This window comes from Manis javanica, chromosome 1 (genome assembly GCF_040802235.1).
Source record: "Manis javanica isolate MJ-LG chromosome 1, MJ_LKY, whole genome shotgun sequence".
NCBI lineage: Eukaryota > Metazoa > Chordata > Mammalia > Pholidota > Manidae > Manis > Manis javanica.
Window position 1 is genome coordinate 220,001,100 of NC_133156.1, and position 26,505 is coordinate 220,027,604.

The 26,505-nt window shown below is 39.3% G+C and overlaps 1 protein-coding gene across 8 annotated transcripts in view; it reads right to left on the reverse strand.

Moving 5' to 3' along the window:
- The window catches only part of CLIP4 (CAP-Gly domain containing linker protein family member 4), a 62,396-nt gene extending 51,082 nt beyond the window's left edge, over positions 1–11,314 (reverse strand). The window contains exons 1-3 of one of the 8 annotated variants that reach the window (XM_073214799.1): positions 9,686–9,899; positions 6,524–6,610; positions 4,228–4,374 (exon numbers count right to left, since the gene is read on the reverse strand). In XM_073214799.1, coding sequence (XP_073070900.1) covers positions 4,228–4,360 — 133 coding nt within the window. In that variant the 5' untranslated portion in view covers positions 4,361–4,374; positions 6,524–6,610; positions 9,686–9,899. Of the gene's footprint in view, positions 1–4,227; positions 4,376–6,523; positions 6,611–9,681; positions 9,905–10,330; positions 10,887–11,162 lie in introns of those variants that run through there. The other 7 variants (XM_073214796.1, XM_037009406.2, XM_073214807.1 and 4 more) reach the window with 7 other exon arrangements.
- Between the last annotated feature and the right edge of the window lie 15,191 nt (positions 11,315–26,505).

Here is a 26,505-nt window from a genome sequence, read left to right on the forward strand (position 1 = left end):
CAAAAAGAAAAGAAGGAAGCATTAAAGAACCTACATTTGGCGCATGCTCACAATTCACCCACCACCTCACAAGTCTTCTCTAACATCTTACCTGGTGGGGATTCTTCTCATTTTGCAGATAAGGAAACCAAAGCTCAGACAAAATAATACTTGCTCCAGCGAGTAAGTGGCAGACTGGGGGTAGAAAACAAGTCTGTCTCCAAAGTCTATCTTGTTTCCTCCATTATGCTGCCTCCCTAAGAGAACTCACGACTGAGCTCGGATTTTAACAGCATACATGAACAGCAGGTTTCATGGGGGGTGGTGAGGGCATTTTTTCTTTTTTTCTTTTCATATATTCTAGACTTATACTATGTAAACATAATTCTGACTTTCAGAATTGGAATAACTAAAAGATGAAAACAGCACAAAACAGCAGAGCAGCAATTCATTTGGAGAGAAGCAGGAAGACTAAAACTGGAATGGGAGACTATCCAGAGTCTCAGAGAACAAAATGGTCCTCTATGCTCAAAAAGAAGAATCAGAAAAGAATTAGCATTGAACGTGAAGAAGAACCTCGCCTAGTTTCTGGAGCACAGATTTGGGCATGTTTCTTATAAAATGTCCAGTTACCTGGATACTTTTTTTTTTTTGTCTAATTGATTCATCCATTCAATAAATATTTATGGATCGGTCACTTTTCTAGACACTGGGCATTTCTAGTAGAAAAGTTTCTAAATATATACTTAAACAGACCCTTCTGCATGTGCCCACAGGAAACATACAAGAATGCTAATCCTAGTATTGATTGGAATAGCAAAAAAAGTGGGAAACTAAAACTTCTCTCCACAGAGGAATGGATAGGATGTGTGGTATATTCATAGGATGGACTATGCTATCTTAAAACTAAATAAATGAATTCAATATCTAAGTCATGAATTGATAAGGATAGGACTAAAAAAACATATTGATCAATAACTTAAGTTGCAGACAGATATATACAATATAATTTACATAAAATTTCAAATACACAAAAAATACTTCATATTGATCATGGATGCTAATATACATAGTAAATATATAACAGTATGATATGGTCTGAAATATTTACACAAAAATAAGATAGTGGTTGCCTCTGTAGAGCAAGTGGAATGGGACCTGAAAGGAGAATAGAGGGAGTTCAACTTTAAGGTTTTATATCTTGTAATTAAAAAACAGGAGTTAAAGGAAATATGGAAAATGTTAATAGTTTTTCTTTCTGATGGTGGATATGTATGACATACATGTTTGCTATCATTGTATTTTCATTTTAAAATGACTTCCTATTTATAAAAATGAAATACAATGCAAAAAGAACCTCATACACAGTAACAATAAAGGTTAACAAACATGCCAGTAAACGTGTGAGGCTTTTTTAAAGAAAACTGAGTGGGGTGGGGAAATGACTTAAATGGAGAGAGACACATGTTCCTGGATTAGAAAATAAAATACTTAACGCTGTCAATTTTTCCAAGAAAGATTATTTAAAATAATTTTAATTCCAATCAAAAACCTCACCAGGATTTTTATTTAAGAGAGGAAACAGACAAAATTATTCTGCTGTTCATCTGTGCCAGAGCTTCTCAAACCTTAATTTACATAGGAATCACCTAGGGATCTTGTTACAATGTAGATTCTAATCCAGTAAATCTCAGGTGGGACCTGGGATTGCATTTCTAACAAGCTCCCAGTGATGCTAATGCTTCAAGACTAAGGACCATACTTTGACCTGCAAAGATCTAGAAAGTAAATGTAAGAAATAACAACATTTGAACTAAGAAGTATAATGGCCAGAGTGGGTGTGGGAAAGGCATGGGGGTCACCAGCCTCAGTGAATACTACAGCATATAAAGTGCTTCACTAATTATAAACTTAAGTAATGGTAAATAGCAGACAGCTCAATTAAATAACAACGATACTGTTACACTTACTAAGGTGCCAGGGACTGTTCTATGCACTTCACATATATCACTTAATTTAATCCTCATAACAACCATATGCAGTAGGTGTCATTATTATTCTCACTTTCTCACAGAAGAAAGAGATGGAGAAAATAAGAATTTATGCAAGATCACACAACTGGTAAGTGGATGATGAGTCAGAATTAAAGCCAGACTGACCTATAATCTCTATGCTATACTGCATATTAACAAATCAACTACATCTTAATTTTAAGTTTCCATACTGCAAAAAAAAAAAGTTTCAATCAAAATAAAGTTGGCAGGGGATGGGGGGATAAGGGGATGGTGAGGACATCCCACTTCAAATCAAAGTGGAGTAATGGACCAGATATGTCCTTCTGTCTGAAACAACCAAATAACCCAAAGGAAATAGATAAATGTGGTTTTCAAGACACTGGGGCCTCAAGCAATGAAAAATGGTAATCACTAAGAGACAGGATACAAGGTGAATCTTAAACTGCTCCAGGTTTCTGCCTTGACAGTTTCCAGGTGTTAGCACAGAGAGAAACCAAGAGAAAGCCCAGCACACTCCCTGAGCTGAGGAGACAAAGCTGAGAGCCCGAGGAAACCACAGCAGCTAGAGTTCCCAGGGCAGAGTACCAGAGAGGAGAGAGGCGCACAGTAAGGGAATCCCAGAGCTCAGCCGAGGGGCCCCTTGAGTAGTTAACATATGCTTGTGAGGAAAAACCTGAGGAAAGAGAAAGAGCCATCCGAAAGGATTAGAGGTATTAGTGCCCAGAGCTCATACAGGGCCAAGAACAGTGCCTATACCCACCAAAAAGACTGGGGGGAAATTCATAGGAAACAGGGGTACTCAATGAGGAAAAATGAGCCCCAGATTAACACTGTTCTAGAACCACCTAACAAATCATAAAAGCAAGACCTGAAAGGGTCAATCTATTTCCAAGTAACTGAACAGAACAAAGCTCAATAACATTTATAGAAATAGAAAAATACCTAGCACCCAACAAGCAAAAATGTCTGGCATTCAATCAAAGATTACCAGGCATGCAAAGAAAGGGGAAACAAAAACAAAATATGACTGCTACCCCATCCCAAAGAGCTATAGTCTCGGAAAGGAAATCAGACAATTATGATGCAACACAGAACAAGGTAAGTGCCATAAGCAAAGTACAACAAGCTTTAGTCAATTTTTTTCCCATGCAACTGTGTTATATCTGAAAATAAACCCAGTCAATTTTTGTAAAAGCTGAAAATAACTCCCAGGGTCTAGGCACAGCTTTATGTAATACTTTTGATGATTGTAAAACAAGCTGCTACAGAATCTGCCCACATAAAAAGAGCATACTTGTATGCTCTTATTGGAATGGATATGACCAGAAAGACAAATTCCCAAACCAATAATTTTATATCCACTAATATTTAAAAATTTTTATTATCTCTATCTCCAAAGACAATTTGAAATGTTGACCCAATATTTTAGTTGACAAACTTAACTAAATTAGAAATATAACAAATCTATCAAATTTATCTCCTATGTTTCTTTTATGCCTTTATCAACTATCTGATAAAATATGGCCCTAGGAAAACAAGTCTAAATAGATAAAAACCAGAATACTTCTAAATTTACATTTTTACAAAGGAGATTTAAATGAACCAATTTAAATATGAACTGATCTCACTACACCTTCCAAGGAAAGGCCTCACCCTCTCTGCCTAAGTACAGGGCTATCTCTAAAAGTTTTACTATACTTTCTTCGTGTTTACACTTATAATTCCAATGGAGACAACGAAGACAGGATCTGAATTAGGCTTGCTTGCGCACTGAAACACACAATTTGTTGTACTGTTACCCGACTTTGAATCATTTCAGCAGTGATTATTTAGTTTGTTAACTAGAATCCTAGCATTTCAGAAATACCAGGGCCCTTAGAGATGGCTAGCTCACAGTGCTTTTACGTCTTTGTTTTAGTACATGGCTTTTGAAACAAATCAGTATATTTAATCAAAATAAACACATCAGTAGCAGAAGAATGCTAATGTCTAAGCACCTTTGCATTCTAACAGGGAGATCCTCTAAATCCATCATGGGGCTTAAAATGAATGTTTTTTTACATAATAAAAATGCTGCCAGCAGAAATAAAGTGTTTAGCTTAAAAGGCAGAAAGAGCAATAAGCAACTGTATTTTTGAAAAAGGAAAACTTTAGGGAAAATTATGAGAGCAAAAAGGGCAGAAGACAGAAGTCAAGCTACCAGTTCATAGAAAAATACAGCTATGTAACATACCACAGTCTGAAGGCATTGGTGCTGCAGAAATTGAAAAGATAACTGGTGTATTGGAACCTGGAAATAAAAATGGGTATCTTCCAATCAAAGAATTTCCTTCTAATGGAAAATCTGGACGGTCCTCTATGGTCATCTTCTAGAAAGCTACCTTTAATGAGAGGGGAAGAAAAACATACATATTATATCTGTATGCAACTCAGAATGATTGCCTTCAGTCACACACAAAAAAACAGCCTATATTATTTTAACATCTAAGCTACTGACATTTTCAACTTCAAAAATCTCTTTTAGAGAGGAAGGGAATAAAACTTTCCTTTTAGCAAATGGTTGTTAAAGAATACACACAGCTTCACACAAGAGAGTTAGCAGGACACCTAATCTATTTAAAAAAAGCTCGGGAGTAATAAAAAAAAACTGCATTTCTCAGTAACAGGTGAAAACACTTTTTACATGCTGAGTTAACCTAAATGGGTGACATTCTCTTTGCTCACAGTTACAAAAAAGGACATATTAACCCTTGTAGATGAATCTCTAGCTTCTCATAGGATCTGACACAGGTTATATTCATCTGTCATCCAATAGCTCATGTCCCATGCTCACCCCAGGAAAATAATCTAGTTTAAAACATTCTCATTATACCGTGACATCCTAGAAAACTACTGAAAATTAATCACATCATTTGTACAAATCTAAATCTAAGAGTTTATTACATTCTCACCAACATACAGGGCCTTCTTAGCCTATCCTAAAGCAGCAGATGGAGATCCATGACTTTTAAACTACATCACTTACACCACCTGTTTTTCCCACAAAACATGGGTGCTAGAAAAATTTGCTCTAAATCAAACTGGTGCCACACCCTAGTCCACATATCAGTGATGAAGAAAACAGGGAAAATGCTAACAAAACTGTACTGTGAAGCTGAAAATCTTCCAATTTCTTTTGCATCAAATCCTTAAAGTCTGAAATATTATGAATCTCTAAATCTGTTTTAAATATAAATAGAAAACCATATTATAAAACCAAAGAATTTTAGATTACTTCAGTAGAAAGAACAGAATAAGTAAAGATAGCTAATAAACTGAGAGCTTACTTTAGCAGATAATGCCATGCTAGATATTATGCAATGTGTGCTCTATTATACTTGGTTAACCAACCCCACATCTAATTTAATCATCTCTACCATCACCACCCTGCTCCAAGGAAAGAGTCATCTCCCTGAGCTAACTGGTTCCTTTCCAACTTAATTCATGTTTTCCAAATACTAACAAGAACTGGTAAGGAGAAAGATGATTTCTTTTTTCTAATAAAGTACATGTTGATATGACAATGGATATTATATGTTAACCTACTCCAATGTTACTTGGTAAAGGTATTCAAGTTTTCTTGGATGCTAAAATTATTTGCCATCCAATATTTTGAATTTTGACATTAACCTTGCTACATAGATAGGAAAACAACAAGGAACTGGCATCATACAGCAAGGCAATCTTCCTCGATTACTATCAATTTCAAAAAGTAATGCACACCACAAAGACAGCCCACCTTCAACACTACAGCTTCTCAGTGTTGACAGTTAACTCAGAATTTCTACTTGTTGGCCTCCACTCGCTTGGCAACACATTTGAGCGAAATATTCTATGCAGAGTATGAAGCTTATTTAAAGTTATGGAACAGAAACATAGTTTAATAAATATCTATTAATGAGCCACGAGGTCGAAGGCACTACAGTAGTGTGGACGTTGCAGAGAATACAAAAAGGAGTAACAGATGATCCATGCTCATCAGGTAGCTTACAATCTATTAGGGTGAACTTAAAAATAACTATAGATGATGAAACAGAATGGCCTATTACAGGAGCTCCTGAGAGTCAGAAACAGTCCAGTGGAGAAAACATCACCTCAGATGTGCCCTGAAAGATGAGTAGGCAGAAATTGGAGCAGAGGTTTATGAGGTGCTCACGTTAAAGGAACAGTAGGCTGGCCCTTGGGCACATCTAAGAAAACAGAGATAAGGCTCTAATGGCTTTTTAGGACTATACTCAGATCAGGTATATATACACACACAATTCATATACCTGATCAAAGATTAAAAAAAAAACACTTAATTCCATGAGCACTGGGAACCACTGATTTTTTTTTAGAGGTGTGTCTTGATTAAGCTGTGTTTGCAATCACACTGATTGCAATCACACTTTGAGACTCAGTCATGTTTCCTACACTCTTAATTCTTCAGCAAAGTAGTAAAGTGGTTATCTTTCTGAATTGGTGAGAAGGAAACAATGTTGCAAAACTTCCCTTTCAAAGAGCAGGATTTCCCATTCAAAAATACTTTTTGAAGTGATCCTCAGAGCACCTTTCACTTCCTTGCACACTGTTAAGATCTGTCAAGATAAGAACTGTATTTTACACAATTATCACTTGCCACAGGAGCTAGGCTAGTGTCATATACATATTTAATAAATATTCAAATCCTAGATTCAAGGTGGAAAGATGACTCAACAAAACATACTCAACTTTTATCATTTTAGATACAGCAAGTGCAGGGAAGCTACAATATTACCTGACCAATGCAGTGAACATTCTTTGTATTTTGTGTCTTCATTGCATGTTTTCCCTCACCCCACTTATTTTCCTTCATGAAAAACCCAATATCCTACTTGTCCCACTTAAACAAACTATTCACCTCTATAAACTTTTGTAATAGTTTTAAAATCCTTCCATAAAAGCAATTTCTGGATCTGAACATCTGTGATACCTGGGAATCTTGTTCAAATTTAGAGATGAACTGATCTAGATTGAGGACATACTTTCATTTCAAATCCTACTATGGTTAATGATACAAATGAGTAAATGATACAAATGAATCAAATGACACAAATGAGTTATTGATACAAATGAGTTAATGATACAAATGAGTAAAAAGTCAGCCCTCATTAACTGTACATAACACATGCTATATAGAATGAAATTTCCCAAACTTCAATATATCTAGGAATCCCACCCTACTTGAACCACTCCAAATCAGCTCTGTACAAATCCAACTTGTAACGTGGCTCCAATATCTTGTCTGGGCCCTGCCCTAACACACACATACAGAGGCAAATGAAGGTGCCCACTAACTTCTTCAGAGTGGTTCAGGGCTATTAGGGCCTCCCTAATAAATAAATCTGAGGCCAAGAGACTCTCTCAGATTTATTTGGAATATCATTCAAGAGCAGCATCTTTGAGCCACCCTAATAACAGGAGATCCAAGTTGTGTCTACATGAGTTGAAATCATGAGAACTTTTACTCAACTTTATATGGTGTTTTGGCATGAGTCCTTATTTCCATGAGATTTCTAAAAAAAAAAGTAATCTAACCAAAATAAGCATTTAATTATAATTAAAAATAAGCAAAAAATAAGCACTAATCCACTTATTTATTTGTTAATTATATGAAATCTGTTCAATCACTAAGCAGGTATTTACAGTATTTGATACTTAATTAGCTCTAGGCCCTGGAGAGAATGTAAAAGATACTTTCCCTCAAGAAGTTCATTTAGTAATTCAAATATTTGTCCAATGTTTCTTACTAAGTCCTAGACTGGACATAACAAAGTAGAAAAAACAGATATACTCTTACCCTCACGCAGATTATAACCTATAGGATAGAATTTTTACAAGAAAGGTGTAATTACTGTGTAATTATAACATGTGCTGGATTCAAGCAGGCCAGTGGAGACTTTGTGGGGGTCTAATAATATAAAGCTGCAGTGTCCAACCAGGAAGCTGCTGATCACATACAGCTATTTAAATAAAAAATCCAGTTCCTCCATTGCTCTAGCCCCAAACAAAGGCTCAATAGTCACATGTGGCTAGGGGCTACCATATTTAACAGTGCAGAAAGAACACATCCCTTGTCACAGAAACTTCTGTTGAACATCACTGAAGGAAACAGTGCTGCTCAAACTCCAGAAGAGAAAACAATAGACAGATGCCTGAAAAAAAACAAGAAACAAATAAAGGCTAACAAACTAAGCAAGCCCATAGCAGCATAATTATACAAAATTTACATGGGAAAAGTAAGTCTAAAAATACCCAGATAAGTTTAAACAGAAAGAGTTAAGCTGATTCTATAACATAAAGGTCACTAGTGTGTGTGTTTCAAAAACCTGGAGTTGTTTTAAGCAATACAAGATATTATATAAACATTTTTTACAAAGGCCTTACTGGTGGGAACTGTATCTGGTAAATCTGAAATGTCTGAAATAAATCCCACAAGTAATACACCATGTGCCAAATATTTTATAAAACAGAAATAAACATATTCATTATATTTCAAGATCCATTCTGAAATAAAATAAATAAATTTGGTCCATAATAAATAAATGGACAGCCCAGGTAGTCCACATCAAAAAAAAGCACTTAAAAATGCATATTTATGGCAGAAAATTGGATAGAACCAGGATGGTTTTGCATCATAAAAATGTAGAAAGCTAGCTAGACTTCTGCCATTTACAATTCTAGGCTTTTCCTCCATAGTTGCGACCTGTCCTGTACCGCGTGATCTTAATGACTATTCTATATGGTGCATAAGATTCATAAATGACAAATGTCAGTATGAAAGTGAGGTCCAATTAAGCCGTTGGGGCCGGCCGCTGTTTCTAAGAAGGAGGATGTTTCTTTACTGAAATATTTCAAAGGCACCGACATTGCTACAATATGAACCACAGTCTAGCTGGGAACATAGTGCAAGTTACTATCCCATGAGAACATCATCCTCTGATGCATATCGAAACACTGTCTCACAGTTTAAACACAAATTGTTTATATAGTCTCCGGATGAATGAACCTGACATCTAATTTAACAGAAACCCATCAATCTAATCCACACGGATGAGGTATAAACTGCGTCTGTGCTGAGGCCGGTCTCAGCGCAGTTTCCTCCAACTTCCCAATTCCCACGATTCAGAATTAAGGAATCTCAGGACAGCAGAGTCATTTGGTTCAACTTCGAATTCCCACTGGCAAAGGTTTCTTAAACAATTTAAGAAGCAAGGACAGACAGCGATCTGAAGAGGCCCTATTTAGGGAGAAGCCCCTTGAAGGGCGTGCACGGCTCCCAGCTCAGCTCCGCGCGCGGGCAGCACCCCCAGGACGCGGGCGGTCGGGGCTGGGGCTGCACAGCGCGGGCCAGAACTCAGCGCCGGGCACCGCACGGCGCCTTACGCTCAAGCTAAACCGTCCGCCAGGAATGGAAACCAGAAACCCGTAAGCCCACCGGTGGGCCGCGCCGCCCCAGGTTGGCCTCCGGGAGCCGGCGACACCGGCGCCCACTGCAGGCGGCCACTGGGCTCCCAGCGCCCCCAGGGCCTCTGCGCGGCCTCCCCGAACCGCCAACCGCCCCTCGGGCACCGCGGTCCCGTCCCCCGCCGCAACCCCCGACCCGGGGCCGCGCGCGCTCCCGCCCCACCTGCCTCTGTCGTCTAGGGGCGGCCGCTGGGAACGCCGGTGCGCGGACACAAGGCCGAGAGACGGGCCGCTCCGCCCGGCGCCCGTGTCGGGGGACCGGCCGCGGAGCCTCCCGCCGCGCCACTCCGCGCCCGCGTCCGGCGCCCAGCCGGCCGCCTCCGCGCGCGCCGAAGCCGGGCCCCACACGGGGTCGACGCGCGCGCAGCGGAGGCGCCCCGGGGGCGCGCCCGCCTCGGCCCCAGCCCCGCGCACGCGCCGGGAAGCCGGGCACGAGGGCGGGGGGCGCGCAGGTGCGCGCGCTCGCGTCCTGCCTGCGTCCCCGCAGCCCCTCAGCCGAGGAAAGGTTGGGCAGCGAGGTTAGGATGGTCTGAGGGTCTTCCTGGGTTAACCTGTGTGAAGGTGGTGCCGCTGTGCAGCCCGAGGCAGCTTTGGGAGGACCCGCGGCCCAGGGCAGTGAAAGGGAAAGCAGCCCGCGGCAGGCTGCACAGGCGCTCCCCCACTGCAAGCCCTTCGTTAGCCAAATTTACCCTGCCTCCTGAGCTGGAAGCGCTCCTGCCACCGGCTAAGGGGCAGGGACCGCGTCTTACCCTTTTAGGCTCCCCAGTGTCTAGCCCCGTTCAGAACCCAGAGTAGGTCCATCAGTCAATTACCTGTTTACAGATCTTGTTGTAAAAAACCTAGTCAATGATATACCCAGATTGAGTCATTACATCCAAGGGTGCCAGTGTAGAAGCAGAAGAGTAGTGTCCCGGAAGTTTATTTCCTCTACTGCTTTGCTGCCTTCTCCCCCTTTCTCTCCTTGTCCCTTCTCCATCCCCCAAGAACCAGAAAGTGGTGAAACTGTACCACCAGACGTGAATGCTGACATCCTAGTTCTCCATCAGGTGAAAGGAAAGGTGTTACCTGATATTTAATGAGTCCCCTTAACGAAAAGCCTAATGAGTCCATCGTTTCCCCATGACTAAGAGTTTTAGTACAGTCAGTAGTGTTACACCATAACAACTCTCTCTGAGGCCTTTTTGTTATGGCTCTGAAATACAAAGTACTACACTACTTCCACGATCACCAACCAGCACAGTGCCTGGCAATAGCAGATGTTGCTTTAATGGATGTCTATTTATGACTCTGCAAGAGCAGAGGTAAGAGTTCAGGGCACAGAGTATCTTTTCCTGTTAGAATCATTGATACCAGGGACTAGGAAAAGCCCTTGTCCAGTTGCTTGAGCCTCTCTTATAGCATCTTTCCACCAAATGGCCACAGTGGAACACATTCAGTAACAAGGAACTCACTTCCTTTGAAAGCAGCCATTTTACCTTTGATTAGCCTTGTTGAAAAGTTCTTCCTTCTTTGGGAGCTAAAATCCAACCTCCTGCATCTCCTCATTGGACACTTCCAGATCATGTCTGACTCCAAGGCATCTAGGACAAGCATTCTCTATCCCTTAAATTGCTCCTTATATGCCATGGTTACAATCACACTCACCAGCATGTCGAGGGACTCTTTATGATGCATCCCTTGTCCAGAGCTCAGAAATGAACAGGGCATCCTGTTGCACGCAGAAAGGAGAGGAACTGAACTTCTCTCTAAGTCCTATGCTTCTATTAGCATGGCTCAAAATATCAAAATAGTTGTCACATCACACTGGACTAAACTGGGTGGAGCACACTGCCAACTAAACCCATTGCACTTACGCAGTCTTTCAACACCAAGGCCACCCACAGTCCCTGGTCAGCTGCCAGTCTCTCTGTCCCTGCAGGTTCAGCATCTCCCTGCCCTCTCAGGGATGATGATGTGACACAGATGCTCCTCCTCCCTCCGGGGTCTCCACCTCGCTCTCCCTGCCCCCATCACACCTGCTCTAGACTGAGCCTGCCCACCTCTTTAATTGGTGAAAGAAGGAAAACAGTCTGCCCCTTGGTTGACTTTAAGCAGCTGTACGTGGACCCTGTTGTCAGTGAGCCACAGAAACTCATAAAAACCTGTCTGTAACAGAACTTTCTACCAGTAAACAGTTTACTTTCAGTGCTGATTTAAATTACCCCTCTGAGATAGCACTATTAGCAGGTGACAGGGTGTGGCTACTGAGATGTTCTTCACTTTAATAAAAGTCTCTGTCAGAACCAGCCACGCCACTGGTTTTTTCAGCTACGCCCAAACACCACACAGTACACAGGCAAATTCCCAGGCTAGACAGCCACTAGAGAGTCTCACACACCAGGAGGCCTTTGTCCAAAAAACTGACGTTACTCGCTATCATCATCAAGAATGCAAGCACTCATTAGAGTCATGCTTCCTGAAACACCCAATGGGTCACACAAGTCTTAGAATGAACTAGTGCCCAGGTAATAAGAGTTGGACTGGGCAAGGATATGGGGCCAGAACTTGGAACTTGAAGCATCCACTAGGCTGGGAAGGCACATGAGGATATGGTTCAGCTGCAGCTGCTGAGATTCAGTTGGATCTGAAGGCACAACGAGCTTCTTGGACAATGCAGCCATAAAGCACAGTCCCGGGTACAGCATCCATGGCTAGCATCAGTGTGGAGAAGGATCATTACTGACTGACCACTGTATGGTCCTTTACCTATGGGATCTTACTTGCTGAAGGCAAGGAAACCACGGAATGTGCTTGACATTCCCTGAGGAAGAAATAAGATTCAAACTGAAGCCTATCTGATAGAAAGGCCCACGCTGATGCACTATTTCACCTTACCTACCAGATAATGTCCTTTTGGGCATGCAGCACACAAAAATACTGTGTCAAGCAGCAGGGATTGTTGTTATCAGGAAGGTCCATCAGCAGCTAGCAGGACTCCAGACCATGGGGTAAGAGTTGGGGAAACAGGCAAAAGAAGACAATGTCACTGCTCTGACCTAGACTGTGGTATTGGGCAGGATATCATTCATAGGGGAGGAAGACAAGGACTCAGTCTCCAGGATCTGAGTGAACAGGGTGGGCATTAGGACCACCACAGAAGACATCCAGCTATCAGAATTGCAATGCCAGATTGGAGCCCAAGAAGGAAAGGAAGTTAAATGTAAAATATTACAGCACTGGCTAAAATCTCCCTATTTGCAGATGAGATAATCATTAGGATAGAAAATCTAACAGATCCAGGCCTATTTAAAGAAGGAAGAACAATCCCAAATGAATAGTCTAAATTCACAATTATTGAAACTGGAAAAAGAAGAAAAAATGAGGCCCAAAGTCAGCAGAAGGAGAGACATAATAAAGATCAGAGAAGAAAATAAATAAAATTGAGAAGAATAAAACAATAGAAAAATTAATGAAACCAAGAGCTGGTACTTTGAGAAAATAAACAGAATAGATAAACCTCTAGCTAGACCTTGAGAGAAAAAGAGAATCTACACACATAAACAGAATCAGAAATGAGAAAGGAAAAATCACTACAGACACCACAGAAATACAAAGAACTATTAGAGAATACTATGAAAATCTATATGCTAACAAACTGTATAACCTAGAAGAAATGGACAACTTTCTAGAAAAATACAACCTTCCAAGGCTGACCCAGGAAGAAACAGAAAATCTGAACAGCCCAATAACCAGCAATGAAATTGAATAGGTAATCAGAAAACTTAACAAGAACAAAACTCCCGGACCAGAAAGATTCACCGCTGAATTTTACCAGACATTTAGAGAAGACCTCATACCCAGTCTCCTTAAAGTTTTCCAAAGAACAGAAGAGAAGGGAATACTTCCAAACTCATTCCGTGAAGCCAGCATCACTCTAATTTCAAAACAAGGCTAAGACACTACTAAAAAAGAAAAGTACAGACCAATATCCGTGATGAACATAGATGCAAAACTACTCAACAAAATATTAGCAAACTGAATTCAAAAATACATCAAGAGGATCATACACCATGATCAAGTGCAATTCATCTCAAAGATATAAGGATAGTATAACATTCAAAAATCCATCAACATCATCCACCACATCAACAAAAAGAAAGACAAAAACCACATGATCATCTCCATAGATGTTGAAAAAGCATTTGACAAAATTCAACATCCATTCATGATAAAAACTCTTAACAAACTGGGTATAGAGGGAAAGCACCTCAACATAATAAAGGCCATTTATGACAAACCCACAGCCAACATCATACTTCACAGCAAGAAGCTGAAAGCTTTTCCCCTAAGATCGGAAACAAGACAAGGATGCCCACTCTCCCCACTTTTATTCAACGTAGTACTGGAGGTACTAGCCACAGCAGTCAGAAAACACAAAGAAATAAAAGACATCCAGATTGGTCAGGAAGAAGCCAAACTGTCACTGTTTGCAGATGACATGATATTTTACATAAAAAACCCTAAAGAATCCACTCCAAAACTACTAGAACTAATATCTGAATGCAGCAGGGTTGCAGGATACAAAACTAATACATAGAAATCTGTTGCATTCCTATACACTAATGATGAACTAGCAGAGAGAGAAACCAGGAAAACAATTCCATTTACAATTGCATCAAAAAGAGTAAAATGCCTAGGAATAAACTTAACCAAGGAAGTGAAAGACCTATACCCTGAAAACTGTAAAACACACTTAAGATAAATTAAAGAGGACACTAATAAATGGAAATTCATCCCATGCTTTTGGATAGGCAAAATTAATATTGTCAAAATGGCATTCCTGCCAAAAGCAATCTACAGATTCAATGCAATCCCTATCAAAATACAAACAGCATTCTTCAATGAACTGGAACAAATAGTTCTAAAATTCATGTGGAACCACAAAAGACCCTGAATAGCCAAAGCAATCCTGAGAAGCAAGAATAAGGAGAGGGGATCTCGCTTCCCAACTTCAAGCTCTACTACAAAGCCACAGTAATCAAGACAATTTGGTACTGGCACAAGAACAGACCCATAGACCAGTGGAACAGAATAGAGAGTCCAGATATTAACCCAAGCATATATGGTCAGTTAATATACAATAAAGGAGCCATGGATATACAATGGGAAAATGACAGCCCCTTCAACAGCTGGTGTTGGCAAAACTGGACAGCTACATGTAAGAGAATGAAACTGGATTATTGTTTAACTCCATACACAAAAGTAAACTTGAAATGGATCAAAGACCTAAATGTAAGTCATGAAACCATAAAACTCTTAGAAAAATACATAGGCAAATCTCTCTTGGACATAAACATGAGCAACTTCTTTATGAGCATATCTCCCTAGGCAAGGGAAACAAAAGCAAAAATGAACAAGAGGGACTATATCAAACTGAAGAGCTTCTGAACAGCAAAGGACACCCTCAGTAGAACAAAAAGGCACTCTGCACTATGGGAGAATATATTCACAAAAGACATATCTGATCAGGGGTTGACATCCAAAATATATAAAGAAATCATACACTTCAGCAAACAAAAAGCAAATAACCCAATAGATATATGGGCAGAGGAGCTGAACAGACACTTCTCCAAAGAAGAAATTCAGATGGCCAACAGTCACATGTAAAGATGCTCCATATTGCTAATCATCAGAGAAATGCAAATTAAAACCACAATGATATATCACCTCACACCAGTAAGGATCGCCATCATCCAAAAGACAAACGACAACAAATGTTGGCAAGGATGTGGAGAAAGGGAAACCCTCCTATACTGCTGGTGGGAATGCAAATTAGTTCAACCATTGTGAAAAGCAGTATGGGGGTTCCTCAAAAACTAAACACAGAAACAGAATTTGACCCAGGAATTCCACTCCTAGGCATTTACCCTAAGAATGCAGGAGCCCAGTTTGAAAAAGATTTATGTGCTCCTATGTTTATCACAGCACTATTTACAATAGCCAAGAAATGGAAGCAACCTAAGTTTCCATAAGTAGATGAATGGATAAAGAAGATGTGGTACATGTACACAATGGAATATTACTCAGCCATAAGAAGAAAACAAATCCTACCATTTGCAACAACATGGATGGAGCTAGAGGGTATTATGCTCAGTGAAATAAGCCAGGTGGAGAAAGACAAGTATCAAATGATTTCACTCATCTGTGCAGTATAAGAACAAAGAAAAAACTGAAGGAACAAAAGAGCAGGAGACTCACAAAACCCAAGAATGGACTAACAGTTACCAAAGGGAAAGGGACTGGGGAGGATGGGTGTAAGGGAGGGATAAGGGGGAAAAGGAGCATTCCAATTAGCACACATAATGTAGTGGGGTAGGGGAATGGGGTAGGCAGTATAATGCAGAGAAGACAAGTAGTGATTCTATAGCATCTTACTATGCTGATGGACAGTGACTGTAATGGGGTATGTGGTGGGGACTTGATAATGGGGAAAGTCTAGTAACCATGATTTTGTTCCTATAATTGTATATTAATGATACCAAAAAATAAAAAGAAACAACAAATGTTGGCAAGGATGCTGAGAAAGGGGAACCCTCCTACACTGATGGTTGGAATGTAAATTAGTTCAACCATTGTGGAAAGCAATTTGGAGGTTCCTCAAAAAACTAAAAATAGAAATATCATTTAACCCAGTAATTCCACTCCTAGGAATTTACCTGAATAAAATAAGATCCCAGATTCAAAAAGACGTATGCACCTCTATGTTATTACAGTACTATTTACAAAGACCAAGATACAGAAGCAACCTAAGTGTACATCAGTAGATGAATGGATAAAGAGGTGGTACATATACACAATGGAATATTATTCAGTCATCTAAAGAAAACATCCCACCATTTTAAACAACATGGATAGAACTAGAGGGTATTATGCTCAGGGTAATAAAACAGGTGGAAAAAGACAAGTATCAAATGATTTCACTCATTTGTAGAGTATAACAAAGCAAAACTGAAGGAACAAAACAGTGGCAGACTCACAGACTCCAAGGAGGGACTAGCAGTTACCAAAGAAAAGGGGCTGGGGATGGTGGGTGGGAGGGAGGGAGAAGGGGATTAAGGGGCATTATAATTGGCACTCACAATATAAGTAGGTCACAGGCAACTCAGAACAGCATGGAGAAGACAAATAATGACTCTATCGCATTTTATTAGCCTGATGGACAGTGATTGCAACAGGGTGGAGGGGGGTACTTGATAATACGGGTGAATGTTGAAAGCACAATATTGGTCATGTGTAACCTTCATAAGATTGTGTATCAAGAAGGATTAAAGATGGTGGCATGAGAGGAGAGACAGAGGCTTCCTCCTAAAACTGGATACAATTAGAAAATATAGTTGGTGCAACTAATCCTGAGAGAGCAACAGGAAAGAGGATAGCACCAGACTGCATACACCTGGAGAAAAGAGCATACCTCACCGAACTGGGTAACGTACCAAAGCTGTGGCCTGGCGGGACACAAGCACTTCCCCAAACCCAGATCACTGGCTGGGAGGAAGAGAAACAGAGCAGGGAGGGAGTGGAAGGCCTGGGACTGCTGAATACCTAGCTCCAGAGATCTGCTCTGGGAGCACAAACCTACATTTCATGGTGCTTTCATGATACTCACATGATTATGGGGTTGGAAAGCTAATACAGGCAGAATTCCTGGAGAGACTGAGATTCCAACCACTTGTGGAAAGCAGGGATCCATATCCAGCTGCTCTGGGACAAAAGTTTATACCTGTGTGCTCAGTCCACTGGTTCAGGCAGTGGAGACAGGCATAGCAGCCGGGAAGGAGGAAACAGCTCTTTCCTCCCCCCAGGCACCAGTACTGCTCCCCTGTGATCCCCGACATTGCTTCAGGGCCTGAGCAGCTCCAGAAAGTAGAGCTTCTGGACACTGGAGGGCGCCATATACAAATACGAAACACCAAAGGAACCTGGTTCAGAGTAAAATTAATATAATTCCAGAGAAAGATTTAAATGACATGGACCTTATGACTCTTCCTGAAAGGGAGTTCAAAATAAAAATCATCAACATGCTAATGGAGGTACGGAACGACATCCAAGAACTCAGGAATGAATTCTGGTTGGAGATCCAATCATTGAAGAGCACAATGGAGGGTATTAAAAGCAGGTTGGATATGGTGGAGGAAATGATAAATGAAATAGAAACTAGAGAAGAGGAATTCAAAGAAGCTGAAGCACACAGAGAAAAAACAATCTCTAAGAATGAAAGAATATTGAGAGAACTGTGTGACCAATCCAAATGGAACAATATTCACATTATAGGGATACCAGAAGAAGAAGAGAGAGAGAAAGGGATAGAAAGTGTCTTTGAGGAAGTAATTGCTGAAAACTTCCCCAGTCTGGGGAAGGAGATAGTCTCTCAGGCCATGGAGATCCACAGATCTCCCAACACAAGGGACCCAAGGAACACAACACCAAGACATATGGTAATAAAATTGGCAAAGATCAAGGATAAGACAGAATATTAAAAGTAGCCAGAGAGAGAAATAAGATCACATACAAAGGAAAGTCCATCAGGTAAACATCAGACTTCTCAGCATAAACCTTATAGACCAGAGGGAGTGGCATGATGTATTTAATTGTATTTATTGCAATGAAGCAGAAGGGCCTGGAACCAAGATTACTTTATCTGGCAAGATTATCATTTAAATTTGAAGGAGGGAGTAAACAATTTCCAGATAAACAAAAGCTGAGAGAATTTACCCCCCACAAACCATCTCTACAGTCTATTTTGGAGGGACTGCTATAGATGGAAGTGTTCCTAAGGTTTAATAGCTGTCACCAGAGGTAATAAAACCACAGTAAAGAAAGTAGAACAGTTAATTACTAAGCAAATGCAAAATTAAATTAACTATCCCCAAAGTCAATCAAGGGATAGACAAAGAATACAGAATATGATACCTAATATATAAAGAATGGAGGAGGTAGAAAAAGGAGGAGAAAAAGAAAAGAACCTTTAGATTGTGTTCGTAACAGCATATTAAGTGAATTAAGTTAGACTCTTAGATAGTAAGGAAATTACCCTTGAACTTTTGGTAACCATGCAGCCTGCAATGGCAATAAATATACCTATCGATAATCACCCTAAATGTAAATGGACTGAATGCACCAATCAAAAGACATAGAGTCACTGAATGCATAAAGAAACAAGACCCATCTATATGCTGCCTACAAGAGACTCACTTTAAACCCAAAGACATGCACAGACTAAAAGTGAAGGAATGGAGAAAGATATTTCATGCAACTAACAGAGAGAAAAAAGCAAGAGCTGCAGTACTTGTATCAGACAAAATAGACTTCAAAACAAAGAAAGTAACAAGAGACAATGAAGGACATTACATAATGATAAAGGGGTCAATCCAACAAGAAGATATAATCATTACAAATATCTATGCTCCCAACACAGGAGCACCCACATATGTGAAACAAATAGTAACAGAATTAAAAGGAGAAATAGAATGCAATGCATTCATTCTAGGAGACTTCAAAACTCCACTCACTCTGAAGGACAGATCAACCAGACAGAAGATAAGTAAGGAGACAGAGGCACTGAACAACACAATAGAACAGATGGACCTAACAGACATCTATAGAACGCTACACCCAAAAGCAACAGAACACACATTCTTCTCAAGTGCACATGGAACATTTTCAAGAATAGATCATATACTAGGCCACAAAAAGAGCCTCAATAAATTCAAAAACATTGAAATTGTACCAGCCAGTTTCTCAGATCACAAAGGTATGAAACTAGAAATAAATTATGCAAAGAAAATGAAAAATCCCACAAACACATGGAGGCTTCACAACATGCTCCTAAATAACCAACGGATCAATGACCAAATAAAAACAGAGATCAAGCAATATATGGAGACAAATGACAACAATAATTCAACACCGCAAAATCTGTGGGACGCTGCCAAGGCTGTGCTAAAAGGAAAGTATATTACACTACAGGCCAACCTCAAGAAAGAAGAACAATCCCATATAAGTAGTCTAAACTCACAATTAGTGAAACTAGAAAAAGAACAACAAATGAGGCTCAAAGTCAGTAGAAAGAAGGACATAATAAAGATTAGAGCAGAAATAAATAAAATTGAGAAGAATAAAACAATAGAAAGAATCAATGAAAGCAAGAGCTGGTTCTTTGAGAAAAAAAAACAAAATAGATAACCCCCTGGCCAGACTTATCAAGAAAAAAAGGGAGTCTACATACATAAACAGAATCAGAAATGAGGAAAGAAAAATCACTGTGGCAGCACAGAAATACAAAGAATTATTAGAGAATAGTATGAAAAATTATATGCTAACAAACTGGATAACCTAGAAGAAATGGACAACTTTCTAGAAAAATACAACCTTCCAAGGCTGACCAAGGAAGAAACAGAAAATCTCAACAGAACAATTACCAGCAACAAAATTGAACTGGTAGTCAAAAACCTACCTAAGAACAAAACCCCTGGACCAGATGGCTTCACCACTGAATTTTATCAAACATTTAGTTAAGACCTAATACCCTTTCTCCTTAAGGTTTTCCAAAGAGTAGAAGAAGAGGGAATATTTCCAAACTCATTCTATGAGGCTAGCATCATTCTAATACCAAAACCAGGCAAAGATACCACAAAAAAAGAAAATTACAGACCAATACCCCTGATGAACATAGATACAAAAATACTCAACAAAATGTTAGCAAACTGAATTCAAAAGTACATCAAAAAGATCATCCATCATGATCAAGTAGGATTTATGCCAGGGATGCAAGGATGGTACAACTTTCAAAAATCCATCAACATCATCCACCACATTAACAAAAAGGACAAAAACCACATGATCATCTTCATAGATGCTGAAAAAGCATTTGACAAAATTCAACATTCATTCATGATAAAAACTCTCAACAAAATGGGTAAAGAGGGTAAGTACCTCAACATAATAAAGGCCATAGATGATAAACCCACAGCCAACATCATACTGAACAGCGAGAAGCTGATAGCTTTTCCTTTAAGATTGGGAACAAGACAAGGATGCCCACTCTCCGCACTTCTATTCAACATAGTACTGGAGGTCCTAGCCACAGCAATCAGACAACACAAAGAAATAAAAGGCATCCAGATTAGCAAGGAAGAAGTTAAACTGTCCCTGTTTGCAGATGACATGATATTGTGCATAAAAAACCCTAAAGAATTCACTCCAAAACTACTTGAACTAATATCTGAATTCAGCAAAGTTGCGGGATACAAAATTAATACATAGAAATCTGTGGCATTCCTATACACTAACAATGAACTAGCAGAGAGAGAAATCAGGAAAACAATTCCATTCACAATTGCATCAAAAAGAATAAAATACCTAGGAATAAACCTAACCAAGGAAGTGAAAGACCTATACTCTGAACACTACAAAACATTCATGAGAGAAATTAAGGAAGATACCAATAAATGGAAACACACCCTGTGCTCATGGATAGGAAGAATTAATATTGTCAAAATGGCCATCCTGCCTAAAGCAATCTATAGATTCAATGCAATTTCTATCAAAATACCAACAGCATTCTTCAACGAACTAGAGAAAATCATCCTAAAATTCATATGGAACCACAAAAGACCTCGAATAGCCAAAGCAATCCTGACAAAGAAGAATATAGCAGGGGGAATTACGCTCCCCAACTTGAAGCTCTACTACAAAGCCACAGTAATCAAGACAAATTGGTACTGGCACAAGAACAGACCCATAGACCAATGGAACAGACTAGAGAGCCCTGATATAAACCAAACCATATATGGTCAATTAATATATGATAAAGGAGCCATGGACATAAAATGGGGAAATGACAGCCTCTTCAACAGCTGGTGTAGGCAAAACTGGACAGTTACATGCAAGAGAATGAAACTGGATTATTGTTTAACTCCATACACAAAAGTAAACTTGAAATGGATTAAAAACTTGAATGTAAGTTATGAAACCATAAAACTCTTAGAAGACAGCATAGGCAAACATCTCCTGAATATAAGCAATGAGCAACTTCTTCCTGAACCCATCTCCTCAAGAATGTGAAACAAAAGCCAAAATGAACTCATGGGACTACATCAAACTAAAAAGATTTTGTACAGCAAAGGACATCATCAACAAAACAAAAAGGCATCCTATGGTACGGGAGAATATATTCATAAATGACGTATCCAACAAGGGGTTAACATCCAAAATATATAAAGAACTTACACACCTCAACACCCGAAAAGCAAATAACCCGATTAACAAATGGGCAGAGGATATGAAGAGACAGTTCTCCAAAGAAGAAATTCAGATGGCCAACAGATACATGAGAAGATGCTCCACATCACTAATCATCAGGGAAATGCAACTTAAATCCACAATGAGATACCACCTCACACCAGTAAGGATGGCCAGCATCAAAAAGACTAAGAACAACAAATGCTGGCGAGGATGCGGAGAAAGGGAAACCCTCCTACACTGCTGGTGGGAATGTAAGCTAGTTCAACCATTGTGGAAAGCAATATGGAGGTTCCTCAAAAAACTCAAAATAGAAATACCATTTGACCCCAGAATCCCACTCTTTGGAATATACCTAAAGAATACAACTTCTCAGATTCAAAAAGACATATGCACCCCATATGTTTATCCCAGCACTTTTTACAATAGCCAAGATACGTAAGCAACCTAAGTGTCCATCAGCAGATGCATGGATAAAGAAGAGGTGGTACATATACACAATGGAATACTATTTAGCCACAAGAAAGAAACAAATCCTATCATTTGCAACAACATGGATGGAGCTGGAGGACACTACGCTCAGTGAAATAAGCCAGGTGGAGAAAGACAAATGTCAAATGATTTCCCTCATTTGTGGAGTATAACAACGAAGCAAAACTGAAGGAACAAAATGGCAGCAGACTCAGAAACTCCAAGAATGAACTAGTGGTTACCAAAGGGGAGGAGTGTGGGAAGGTGAGTGGGGAGGGAGGGAGAAGGGGACCGAGGGGTACTATGTTTAGTACACATGGTGTGGGGGATCACGGGGAGAACAGTGTATCACAGAGAAGGGACATAGTGCATCTCTGGCAACTTGCTGCACTGATGGACAGTGACTGCAGTGGAGTATGAGTGGGGACTTGATAATATGGGTAAATGTAGTAACCACATTGTGTTTTCATGTGAAACCTTCATAAGAGTGTATATCAATAATACTTTAATAAAAATTTTTTTAAAAAAGATTGTATATCAATGATACCTTAATTAAAAAAACTTTTAAAGTGTTAGCAATAAAAAAAAGTATTACTGGAGATAAAAAAAAAAGAAAATCCAACAGAATCCACTATTAGAAGTAGTAAGTAGTTTAATAAGCTTGCCAAGTTCAAGATCAATTTCTAAAAATCAATAGTTTCCTCTATATCAGCAGTGAAGCAACCAGGAAATATAATAGACAATTAGAGACCATTCACAACAGCAGTAAAACTCTAAAGCATAATATCCAGGAATTAACCTAACAACTTGCAAGAACTTTATGGAGACAAATTTTGAACTCTAAAGACATAAAAGAAGATTGAATAAATGAAGACACACCATGAATAGGATGCCCTTACATTGTAAAAATGTCCACTTAATCTCTACATTCAGTGTTATACTGAACAAAATTCCACCAGGAAGTCAAATTTTAAGGAACTTCAATAAACATGAAATATATGAGGAAAAATAAAAATTTAAATAGTTAAGTCAATTTTGAAAAGCAAGAGCAATGAGAGGAAACATGCCCATCCAGATATTACATCATTATTACTGCATACTGATAAAAATAGTGTGGTACGAGTCCAGGAACAAATAGTTCGAAACAGAACAGAGAACTCAGAAGCAGACCTATGGAACCTCAGTATGTGTAAAGGCTGTACCACAAATCAACGAGAAAAATATAAATTATTTAGAAGATGGTGTTGAGGAAACTGGCTTTGTTTATGAAGAAAAAATATGAGCTGGATGCCCCATGTCCACCATATGCAAAGGTGAACTCAGATGGATTAAAGACCTACATTTGAAAGGTAGAAAAGGAAATGTAGGAGAGTATTTTTATAAGTGTGGGGTAGGGGGTTACTTCATAAAACAAGACTGCAAAAAAAAAGGGGGCATTATTATTAGCAGACATAATGTAGGGGGGCACGAGGAGGGCTGTACAAAACAGAGAAGACAAGTAGTGTTTCTACAGCATCTTACTACACTGATGGACAGTGACTGTAATGGGGTATGTGGGGGGGACTTGACGATGGGGGGAGTCTAGTAAACATAATGTTGCTCATGTAACTGTAGATTAATGATACCAAAATAAAATAAAATAAAAATAAAAATAAACAAGACTGCAAAAGCAAAGCTTTAAAAGACAGAGAGATTTGACTGATTTGACATTGATTTTCTTCAACGAAGAGCACCGGAGAGAAAGTTTACAGATAGCTGACAAATTGGGAGACAATAGATGGTATATTAAAAAAAAACAGCTAGGGAGTAATATCTGAAATACATAAGGAACTTTTGCAAATAAACAAAAAGAGGTGAGAAAATCCAGTATAAAAATGAGAAAAGTCCAGGCATAAGCAATTCACAGGAGAGAAAACCAGAATGGCAAGCAAGCATCTCAAACTCACCGGTGATGACAGCAGAAATGCAAACAGCACTGTACTACCTGTAGCCAATGGTATGTGGGTATATATTTAAAAATCAGTTGGTTGGGGGTGTAGGCAGTTCTAATTTTCAGTATTTGCCAGTTTCCATGGTGCAAATACTCTCATCCCTGCCCATTTCAAGCTACCAGGGTGAGGTCACTGAACAAGAAGTTGGAAGAAATGTGCTCTGTCTGCTCTCATGAGCCAGCTGTAACATGTTTTACCCATCAGCTGGGCAAAGATTAGTAACATAACCCCAAATACTAGCAAAGATATGGGGAAATCTTCATGCACTGCTAATGGGAATTTAAACTGGTAAATACTTTTCATAAAGCAGTCTGGCAGTATTTAGTGACAATATTATCAGCACGTTTTACGGCTTGGCAATAACCCTCTTAGATGTGCCTCAGAGAAACCTTTCAAGTTCTGTAAGGACTTTCTTCATGTGGCTTCCAGGAAGCCATTCTCTCACTTACTAGGTGATCTCACCAAGTCCCTTGCTTTAAATACCATCTCTGTTTTCATGATTTCAAAATTTCTGTCTCCAGCACTGAACTACAGACACATATCCAACTGCTTACTCAACATCTAATCTATAGTGTATAAGAAGCATCTCAAACATAGCACATTCAAAATAGAACCGTTCCCCATCACCCTCCCATGTCAGTAAATGACACCTCAATTCTTCTGTTTGCTCATTGGAGTCATCCTTGCTTGCTTTCATACATCAGAATTTCCCAAACCAAAATCCCATTTCCAATTCTTAAAACAAATTCATGACACCATTTATTGATGAAGAAATTCATTAATACCACTAAAATCTTTTCAAACCAATAGCCACTGGAGATCCCAGGAACTCCGTACTGCTGTTGGGCTCACTTTCCTCTGCCCCATCGCCTGTTCTTTCTCAAGGCTTCAAGTGGGAACTGTTGAGCTGGACCACAAACTAAAGATCTCACAAGCCTTGTTATCTGAATCTGTGGTTCTCATTTCTGGTTGCAATTCAAATCTCCTGGATTATCTTTCACAACGCAAACCCTAAGGACTTCCTGAAATATCTAATTTAACTGGTCTAATTTAGATTCATGCTACCTATAAGTTTATTCTCTTTTATTAGTACCCAAGGACACTAATAAATGAATTTTTCAAACCTTGTTCCTATATGGGGAACTTCTTCCCAGGTCCTGCAGTGGGTGCCACTTCCAGACACCATGTAACACAAACAGTTCTAAAATTCTTCTATACAGGCCAACAGAATGGAAGAAGGAATAAAGGGGATGTTTCATCATCAGGATGAAAACTACCACTGTTGTACAAGAATTGAGTTTTTCATGTTGCCCACCCACATCTCTGGCCATCAAGACACCTGCAGAAACATCCTTGACACACAAAAACAGCATCAAACCAGGTTCCACTAGGATTTTAGTTTCAATGCCACCTCCCCCAGTTGAAACTGATTCGAACCAAGCCTCTAGATATAACTATCATTTTATAGAAAATTAGAATAAAGTATAAAGGAATGTCCTAAACAAGACCACAAGGTTGCAGTCAGCCAACTCCAAATGTGGGAACATCTGCAGGCAAATAAACCAAATCCTACAACCAAAAAATAGCTAAGGGAAATGGTACAAATCAAAAAAGGTGTAAGAGTTCTATCTGTAACCATTAATGTGTACAGTCTGTTTGGATCTGGATTCAAGCCAAGAAGTGTAAAAAAGTCCTTGAGACAACTGAAGGAAATTTAACGCAAATTGGATAGTAAATAATATCAAGAATTTTTTGTTAACTTTGTTAGGTGATGATAACGACATCATGAGCATGTTTTTATTAAAAAGTTAGCATTTTTATTAAAATGTTAGCGATTCATACTGAAGTGTTTATGATAAAATGTGTAATGTCTGGGATTTGCTTTAAAGTGGTCCATTAGAAATAAGTATGTTGTGGGAATGTAAACTGATGCAACTTCTATGGAAAACAACATGGAGACTTCTCAAAAAAATTTAATATAGATCTACCATGTGATTCAGCAATTCCAACTCTGGGTACATACCCAAAGAAAATGAAACAGATTTCAATGAGATATGCACTCCTGTGTTTATTTCAGCATTATTCACAATAGCCAAGATACGGAAACAACCCAATGCCAATCAACACATCGATGGATAAAAAAGGATGTGATACACATCACAATGGAATATTATTCAACTATGAGAAAAGGAGAGTATCCTGCCATTTGCAACAGCATGGATGGACCTTGAGCACATTAGGCTGAG